This window comes from Corticium candelabrum, chromosome 4 (genome assembly GCF_963422355.1).
Source record: "Corticium candelabrum chromosome 4, ooCorCand1.1, whole genome shotgun sequence".
Taxonomy (NCBI): Eukaryota; Metazoa; Porifera; class Homoscleromorpha; order Homosclerophorida; family Plakinidae; genus Corticium; species Corticium candelabrum.
Window position 1 is genome coordinate 4,293,807 of NC_085088.1, and position 10,000 is coordinate 4,303,806.

General features: G+C 38.9%; 1 protein-coding gene and 1 long non-coding RNA gene across 2 annotated transcripts in view; both read right to left on the bottom strand.

Annotated features, from left to right (window-relative positions):
* Window positions 1-464: 464 nt before the first annotated feature.
* Window positions 465-4,012, bottom strand: LOC134178440 (uncharacterized). Its single transcript, XM_062645317.1, has 9 exons — window positions 3,847-4,012; window positions 3,452-3,585; window positions 3,287-3,381; window positions 3,157-3,223; window positions 2,902-2,991; window positions 1,063-1,122; window positions 957-977; window positions 717-891; window positions 465-651 (listed from the first exon to the last, which is right to left on the bottom strand). The coding sequence occupies exons 1-7, from the start codon at window positions 4,010-4,012 to the stop codon at window positions 957-959; spliced, it is 633 nt and encodes a 210-aa protein (XP_062501301.1). The 3' UTR covers window positions 465-651; window positions 717-891.
* Window positions 4,013-7,913: 3,901 nt separating this feature from the next.
* The window catches only part of LOC134179123 (uncharacterized), a 3,779-nt gene continuing 1,692 nt past the window's right edge, over window positions 7,914-10,000 (bottom strand). Inside the window, exon 3 of the long non-coding RNA XR_009969792.1 lies at window positions 7,914-8,140. This is a non-coding gene — a long non-coding RNA (uncharacterized LOC134179123). The remainder of the gene's footprint in view (window positions 8,141-10,000) is intronic.

Below are 10,000 nucleotides of genomic sequence, written 5' to 3' on the forward strand. Positions count from 1 at the left end.
ACATGTCATTCAATTTGAGGAAATGCAGTAAGTATCTTGAGTCAATTAGAACCCAGGACTGTTATTTTATATTAATTATTTGGTTATTATTTTAGGTTTAACAGTGACTATTAATTATAAGCATGTGTAAACTCATGGTGGGGAAGGAAAACAACGTGTGAGAGAAATTGTGTTAAATAGAATTGTTATTCTGAATAATTTTCAAATGATCTGTGTTAGATGCACCGCTGTCAAATAGAGCATGGAAAACCATGGTATTTCCATGGAATTTTCATGGTACTTTTACCATGGAAAGCATGTGAGAAACATTCAATGGAAAGCATGTTAAAATACCATGGTTTTCCATGGTATCATGGGTTCATGGAAACCATGGTTTCCATGATCATGTGAGCATTAATTAAATTCCCAGGTCATGCAATTAGTTATGAATGAAGACACACTCGTGAATCTTTGTTGTATGTTTATGTTCAATAAAAACAATTGTTCTACATATAAACAAACATGCACAGATAGTCTAGAATAATTGACAATCACTATATGCCAAGTATTTTCACTGTTCACTTTGCTGCTGGCGACAAAATTTCATTTTGTCGGCCAGAAACTGATTAATCTCGCTGGTTTTACAACCAGGGAAAGGCTTTTGGACCAGCGCTAAAAAAAAAGAACAGTTTAACTTAACACAAAATTGAACCATCAGAAACACTGAATATGCTTACAGTGTAGAGTTAGTAGCTTCTTTGTAGGAAGAGGGCCTGGCGTCAAGATTCTTGTGGGTTTTTCTGCCTCGAACGCTGCATTTTGTCAATTCTTCCTTACTAAAAAGCTTGACTGCCAGGTCTCTGACAGCAATTGAAGGTTTCTGGGCTTCTTTAGTTGTGGCTTTTAGAGTTGCTTAATAACGCATCAAACGTTCAGTAAAGTGTTGGAATTAAAATTAGCACTAGGAACTGTCATACTCATGCTGTGGCCATTTGTGTCTTCGGAGTTGTCCCAAAATTAAAAAAACAAGCAATCATTGTTACTAAGTGACTATTTAATCAACAATACATGAGCTATACTTACATGATCACTGTCGCCTTCATATTCATAAGTTCTTAATTTTGAATTCAACTTCAAACCTTCCTGTAAAATCAAAATATACCAATAATACAAGATAACAAACTAAAAGAAACATTCTCAATTACGTATGTCCAAGTAAAGTCTAGCAATCAATTTAACAACAACAATCAAAACCCTTCCAAGTGCAATTGCATACAGTTGACCCTCAATTATCCGACCTCCTTTGGTCAAACTCAGAAGACAAAAGATGAAAGAACAAAAACAAGCAAAGTGTCTGAGCTTTAATTACACCTTGAAATTTAAGTCCCCGTTAAAGCTATTTTCCGGAAATATGACTTGAGAAGCTCTGAAACATGTATACTACAAAACAAACCTAGTAATGGCATGCAATGCTGGCACATACAATAGACATAATTCTTCCATCAAGTTACAGGATTTTAAGCACGAGCAAGAAAGAAACAGTTCTAGTACTCAAAACCAGCTACTTTTTTTTACTAATAGTCAATAATAGTCAGTAATGTCTACGGCATGTGTACCCTTTTAGAGCTGCACTACACCTTTTGCAGCATCACTGCCACATGATGGTATCCTATTTTCATCGGCACAAAGATCAAATATGCAAGGATCAAATAACCAAAAATGTATTGCAATCGAACAAAAATCATTCATACATACATATGTCATGATATACACACGTATGCATAAGTTAGATGACAGTAATACATAATCGACCTACTGCAGTCCAGATTGTACTGATTGTCATTAGAACAACGAACATAGTGACAAAGACTTTCTACGTTATTGTGAACGCATACCTAGATTTGAATGACACTTGATAAGAACTTGCAGACTGCTGCTATTTTAGGTACATTTTGCGTAAATAAGCCATCTAACACCATCCTGCTGTTATATTACGTTGCCCGTGTACAAATTTGAAATAAATGATGATGGTATGTCCATCGCTACAATGAAGACTGTATATCAGTTCCGTTGTGCAACATACCTATATACATTGGTTTATGATACAAAGTTGGCATTCCTTAGTTATTCACATTTTAACCCTCTCCTTTTATTCTCTCCTATATCAACAGTCCCTCAATAAAGGTTTTCCTACTTCCTGTCACAAGCTGGTGTCTCTACAACTGCTACTGTTGCTACAACCCTACAACTATAGTAAACTGTTACAGCTGTCCTAATTACAGTTGGTCACAGCAGTGTCACCAGCTTTCCGTGGTCGAGGGGGCCAAATGTCAGAGGTCCAGGACCAAGCCCAACTACATAGAAATCAGCCATAACTGGGAGTGATTCAAACTGCTTGTCCATTGCATGTTCCTTTTAGAGCTTGTAGTGTCAAAAAGTCTACCATGTGCCAAAGTCTTGAGGGAGCTAGCTAGCAATTGCCCCCCCCCCCCCCTCTCCGGACTTGTGATCTGCCCCATAACAACACCACTGAGAGTGACATATCAAATAAGAGGAGGTAGTCAGTACATTTTAGCTCCAAATGACAGACTGAATAACTAAACTTTTAGTGTGAAATTATTGAGATACAGTTTATTTGGTCAAAAGATCAATTAATTAATATGTACACATGGTCAATCATTTAGTAAATCTCTCAATGGCATTCAGTCTAGAAGATATATAAGCTAGAAACTGTACGTATGCACTAGCTAACATACAGACAGTGTAACTTACTGAGGGGCCGTTACCTGCAGACCAGACATATTATATATCTAGCTATAGACTGTAGATGGATATATAAATTTCTTCAATCACAGTACAGTACATATTCACATACAGACAACACGAATGCAAAAACAGAGCGACTAGCTACTCATAACTAACCTCTTTCAAGCTGTTCAGCCCTGTCACAAGACTTATCACGACTTCCTCGACTTTTTCAAGTCGTTTCGTCAGTAGACGATCGCCAGTCACCTAAGAAATACAAAAATACATAAATTAAGCAACCTTCTAACCACTCAAACTCGATCCAAGTTGACAGGCCGATTGTTGACAGTTACAGAGACGAATAACGAGTTCATTAACGCACGTTACGTAGGTAGGAGCACATGTAAAAGCCGACATTTACATACAGACTACCGTTTCTTCTAGATCTTCCTCTTGATCTGTCCACATATCATCAGAAATTGTCAGGTCTGGGCTGTTGCTGTAGTAATTGCACAGAAGGCTCGAGTCAAAACACCTAGATTGTAGTCTCTAGGGCACTAACCTTTCAGGTTCACTAGGAAAACTTCTTCCCATCTGTTTTACAACAAGATCGCCTGCCGTTAGTTCAGCCCATGATTGCAGTTTCTTCTTTGACTTCTGTACGTGGTAGATCGTGATACTTTCTATTGCATGCACATTGTAACTAGCTAGACCACTCTATAATTACTTTCTTTGAAGGTTGATCCGTATCATCATTGGAGAATGTCTTCCGTTTTGGCTGTCGCTTTGATTGGCTTAATCTCTCAATCTCTGATCGCTTGATTTTTTTGTCAAGCTGGTCAGCTAGGTAGCTTTTGTTGCCTACAAATCCAAACATTGATTTACTAATTAGTTACACGCGCACGGTCCCACACATCCACACAGACGCGCGCGCGAGCGCGCGCGCACACACACACACACACACACACACACACACACACACACACACACACACACACACACACACACACACACACACACACACACACACACACACACACACACACTACCATGCACCACCACTACCACGGTACAACTTCAGCAACAGAAGCAGTCGCAGCCTCCTCTAAACCATTAGCCTACCTGAAATCTCTAGAATTTCAGCAGGATGAACCTCACCGTCACAGCGCACCATCGTCCGATCTCCCACTCTAGCATGTCTAGAGTCAACAACGTCAATCGTTTTTACGATAGAATACTGGTTTTCTTCTAGCCAAAACACAAGACTAAACTTTCTCTCACGAGACATCGCGGGAAATGCACTAACAAAATTTCTGTATTTGTTCAGTCACAGTGCCGAATGTGTACTTACCCATGATACGTAGAGCTGTCTCAGATTGCCGAATGAACAACAAGAGCTACTCGAAAATTTTAGGCGATTCTAAATGGACTTGTTTGCTTTGTCTTCGTCGCTATTCGACCAAGTACAACGCTTGGCGTCATGTCGCTCTGAATCACAGAAATCTGCACGAGATCAAAGAGAAACTTGATGAAATTTCTTCTGATTTGGAAGGTGCCTGCATGTATAGTTTAGACATAAACTACTTCAGCTAGATAAAATACTCCAACTAAAACTTTAAGTTAATTGGTATAATTGTTATTTTATAGTAATTAAACAAAAATATATTTACTTAATGCGATTCATGCACCACTTCTGTCTTGCTTCTCTGTAGAACTCAAGAACCTGTGTCAACCCGACAGTGTGATCTCATCTGGAACGGAAGCTGCTTCTGCACAGTTTGATGAAGAGTTTGCATCCTCTAGTGAAGATGAAACTTCAACAGAAGAGCTGCCTAGCAAACACTGGCGTATGGATTGTGAAAGCGAAGAGAAATCATTCACAAATGATTCTGAAAATCAAGCAAGAGAAGATGTTCTGTTTCCTGGCTTGACGATCAGTCAAACTGATCACATCAGATCTGTTCTGGCATTCGTCACCAGACACAAATGTAGTCAAAGAATGACAACAGATCTGCTAAAACTAATAAGACTGCATTGTCCACCAAACACTAGGTGTGCACGAAATTACGATAGTCTGATGGAGCAAGGAAAGAAAGAGCTGGAAGTAGCAGATAGACGAGAAATACACGACGTTTGTTCTTTGTGTAACGCCTTGTTTCCAGAAGACGAAGAGGTAGTCCAATGTAAAACACGAGACTGTACAGGGTAAGTATAATAAACGTTAGTTTTGTGTGTGTCCATGCATCCATGCATTTGTGTGTGTGTGTGTGTGTGTGTGTGTGTGTGTGTGTGTGTGTGTGTGTGTGTGTGTGTGTGTGTGTGTACGTGTGTGTGTGTGTGTGTGTGTGTGTGTGTGTGTGTGTGTGTGTGTACGTGTGTGTGTGTGTGTGTGTGTGTGTGTGTGTGTGTATGTGCGTGCGTGCCTGTGTGTGCGTGCGTGCGTATATGCGAGAGACTGTGTTCATGTGTGCGCTAGGGTTTTCAGGACTGATAAAACTAAATTAACATTTGCATTATTGTATACACGCCTAGCTTACGCTACAAAGGTGGAGAGGACGAGCAGTGTTTTCGTAGAAGGAAATCTTTTGTTTTAGTAACGTCCATAGAAGAACAATTACGGAGTCTGCTTGAGAGTACAAACAAATATTTACATATCAAAGAATATTGACGACTTTCGAAATTTTTGTTTTCTAGAAAAGGACATTTGGAAAGACATTGTGAAAAATTTGAGCAGCAATAGGTGTGACATTCGAAATGGCAATTGCTACAAGGAGATTATGAACTTGTCCTCTACAAAAAACAACGTTATTTCGCTACTGTTCAACTGTGACGGAGTACAGCTGTACAAGTCATCGGCTACAAAAATCTGGCCCTTATATGCTGTTGTGAACGAGCTTTCGCCAAACCTGAGGTATAAAAATTCAAGCGCTAGCTTAAACTCTATCATTATTTGATTCGATTAGAACTTAGTCTTGCGTACTAGTGTGTTACTGTGTAAATGCGTGTAATGTGTCTTTCTACATTCATGCACTGCACTAATTTATTCCTCATAATGGGATTAGCGAGTCTTTGTTAGTCTCATCTAGAACATGACAAAATAACTAACAGTTTAAATATTATTAATTAAAGTTATTTATTTGATAAATTAAAGTTAAGATATCAATTAGTAAAACATGTTTAGGTTCTTGAAAAGAAATACGATCTTGTGTGGACTGTGGCAAGGCCAAGGCAAGGTCCCACTAACATCTATGTTGACGCTATTCATACGCAATATGAATGATCTTTCGCAAACAGGTATTACTAGATGATTTAAGTGATTTGATATAATTTAAGGCGGATTTTCAGCACATTGTACAATACAGGTTTGAGATTTGTGCCATATGGTCTCGAAGAAGATGTGACTTGCAGCGCCAAGGCAATAGTGTGTACGGCAGACTTGCCAGCCAAAGCTGACATGCTTTGCATGAATCATCACAATGGCAAGTTCAGCTGCCTTGTATGTGAAGAGCCGGATCGTCAGGTTGCTAGAGGACGAGGCCACGTACACGCCATCCCTTTTAATAGAGCTCTTCAGAAGAGAACTAATGAAAGTTTTGTACGCAACGCCCACCAAGCAGTTACTTCTAGTCAAACAGTACGATAGGTCTTGCATGGCGACAACGTAAATGTTCATGCAAGATTTTGTATTTAACTTTTGTAGGTTAAAGGAATAAAGTCGGCTTGTCCACTTCTTTTATTAAACGATTTTTACCCAGTCACTGCCGCAGTCATTGACTACTTGCATTGCGTGCTACTGGGAGTGACAAAAAGTTTACTCCACCGTTGGACAGATGTTTCAAGCAGAGGCTGTCCATATTTCATCAGAGATGATGTTAGCTAGACTTCTATCTATCCATTTGTCTATTTATGCATCTCTATAAAACTTGTTTTATCTCTGTAGATCGAGACTGTAGATGAAAGGTTAAAAAACATCCATCCTCCAGATTTCGTGCGACGTTTGCCACGAGAAATTGGTAAATGGCTACCTAATTGGAAGGGTAAGATGACAATTAATTTGCCATTCCTATGCTGTCAAAACTGTTGATTTCTGCAAACTACATAGTAACATCCTAGTATATAAGTGATAATCAAGCAAAATAAAATATACTCTTAATCAATCTAGCATCCTTTTCTAAACGCGAGTATGTCGTATTATGATTAAATATGCGTGTTTTCTTCTATCTATAGCATCAGAATACCGATCTTGGCTGCTGTACTACGGCATTCCATGTTTGCAAGGCATATTGCCAACCATGTATTTGCGAAATTTTGCCCTTTTGGCTGAAGGCATGCATTTACTTCTTGCTGCTAAGATCAGCGAAGAAATGGTTAGGAGAGCTGAAGTTGTCTTGAACGACTTCTATTATGAAGCTCAAGACATTTATGGTAAGTTAGCTTACAAGTTTATCTTCTAAATTTGTAACCGACAATATCTCCAACTTTAGGAAGTACCAGTTTGGATTACTACTATAGTTTAATTAATGTTTACAACTCTATAGTAGTTAGCAATAGAGATATGTGCATGAACGCTACGATACAATCATACTGCATGTTGCATGTAATACAACATAATTTGTGGTAGGTATGCTATTTATATCACTAGGTTTTTGCACTGATCTATATCCATGCAGGAGAGAACTCTGCGGTCTCAACGTCCACAATCTTTGTCACCTCCCCGACCAAGTGAGAAACTGGGGACCGTTGTGGACCCATTCATGCTTTAATTTTGAGGATTTGAATGGATGGATCAAGACGTTCTGCCACGGAACAGGAGACGTGTGTCATCAGGTGAGAAATGTGCTGCATGAGCATACTCATTGTCAATATCAAGACAGCACATCTATAATGCAGATTGTGAGAGCAATGTCGACGTGGCAGGCGAACGTAAGAGATTGTGTAGCAGATTCGTGTGACGATACTGCGTCAAACGCATTTATTCAAGACATGATGACGTCCCTCCCCTATTCGAAATTGCATACGCGACTTTTGCAGTCTAGGTATGTGGTCGTTATCCTTCACTAACTCATGTGGTACACGCAATATTGCACATCTGTTATTCTTCAGAACCAAAAATTGCAACATTTTTCCACCATGCAAGCCCGCAATTTTGAGCAGCAACCTGTACGATGCAGTAAAAGAGTTAGATTCCAATTGTGGAGAGCTAGAGGAAGTGTCTCGCATCTTACATAACGGTGAAGTCTTTTACGCTGTCACCTACGAGAGGCACATCAAGAGAGAACCCTTTGTCGTCTTACTTCGCAGTTCGTCTGTTGCTATCATAAAGAAATTCCTTTATTCTAGACAGACCAACAGAGTGTACGTAGTCGTAGATGACTTTCAAAAGATGATGTCGCTATTTCGTGACCGACTGCCGATGCTAACGAAGATCAAGAAAAACAGCCAGGTGAACGAGAGGTATATACAATATCACTATTACCAGATGCTTTTTAAGCATGCACACTTGTTGATTTACACAATTTGTATCTTTCTTCTAGATCTTACATTGTCAGAACAGAAGACGTGAATATGTACTGTACTGTGATTGAAGAAATTTATATATCCATCTACAGTCTATAGCTAGATATATAATATGTCTGGTCTGCAGGTAACGGCCCCTCAGTAAGTTACACTGTCTGTATGTTAGCTAGTGCATACGTACAGTTTCTAGCTTATATATCTTCTAGACTGAATGCCATTGAGAGATTTACTAAATGATTGACCATGTGTACATATTAATTAATTGATCTTTTGACCAAATAAACTGTATCTCAATAATTTCACACTAAAAGTTTAGTTATTCAGTCTGTCATTTGGAGCTAAAATGTACTGACTACCTCCTCTTATTTGATATGTCACTCTCAGTGGTGTTGTTATGGGGCAGATCACAAGTCCGGAGAGGGGGGGGGCAATTGCTAGCTAGCTCCCTCAAGACTTTGGCACATGGTAGACTTTTTGACACTACAAGCTCTAAAAGGAACATGCAATGGACAAGCAGTTTGAATCACTCCCAGTTATGGCTGATTTCTATGTAGTTGGGCTTGGTCCTGGACCTCTGACATTTGGCCCCCTCGACCACGGAAAGCTGGTGACACTGCTGTGACCAACTGTAATTAGGACAGCTGTAACAGTTTACTATAGTTGTAGGGTTGTAGCAACAGTAGCAGTTGTAGAGACACCAGCTTGTGACAGGAAGTAGGAAAACCTTTATTGAGGGACTGTTGATATAGGAGAGAATAAAAGGAGAGGGTTAAAATGTGAATAACTAAGGAATGCCAACTTTGTATCATAAACCAATGTATATAGGTATGTTGCACAACGGAACTGATATACAGTCTTCATTGTAGCGATGGACATACCATCATCATTTATTTCAAATTTGTACACGGGCAACGTAATATAACAGCAGGATGGTGTTAGATGGCTTATTTACGCAAAATGTACCTAAAATAGCAGCAGTCTGCAAGTTCTTATCAAGTGTCATTCAAATCTAGGTATGCGTTCACAATAACGTAGAAAGTCTTTGTCACTATGTTCGTTGTTCTAATGACAATCAGTACAATCTGGACTGCAGTAGGTCGATTATGTATTACTGTCATCTAACTTATGCATACGTGTGTATATCATGACATATGTATGTATGAATGATTTTTGTTCGATTGCAATACATTTTTGGTTATTTGATCCTTGCATATTTGATCTTTGTGCCGATGAAAATAGGATACCATCATGTGGCAGTGATGCTGCAAAAGGTGTAGTGCAGCTCTAAAAGGGTACACATGCCGTAGACATTACTGACTATTATTGACTATTAGTAAAAAAAAGTAGCTGGTTTTGAGTACTAGAACTGTTTCTTTCTTGCTCGTGCTTAAAATCCTGTAACTTGATGGAAGAATTATGTCTATTGTATGTGCCAGCATTGCATGCCATTACTAGGTTTGTTTTGTAGTATACATGTTTCAGAGCTTCTCAAGTCATATTTCCGGAAAATAGCTTTAACGGGGACTTAAATTTCAAGGTGTAATTAAAGCTCAGACACTTTGCTTGTTTTTGTTCTTTCATCTTTTGTCTTCTGAGTTTGACCAAAGGAGGTCGGATAATTGAGGGTCAACTGTATGCAATTGCACTTGGAAGGGTTTTGATTGTTGTTGTTACATTGATTGCTAGACTTTACTTGGACATACGTAATTGAGAATGTTTCTTTTAGTTTGTTATCTTGTATTATTGGTATATTTTGATT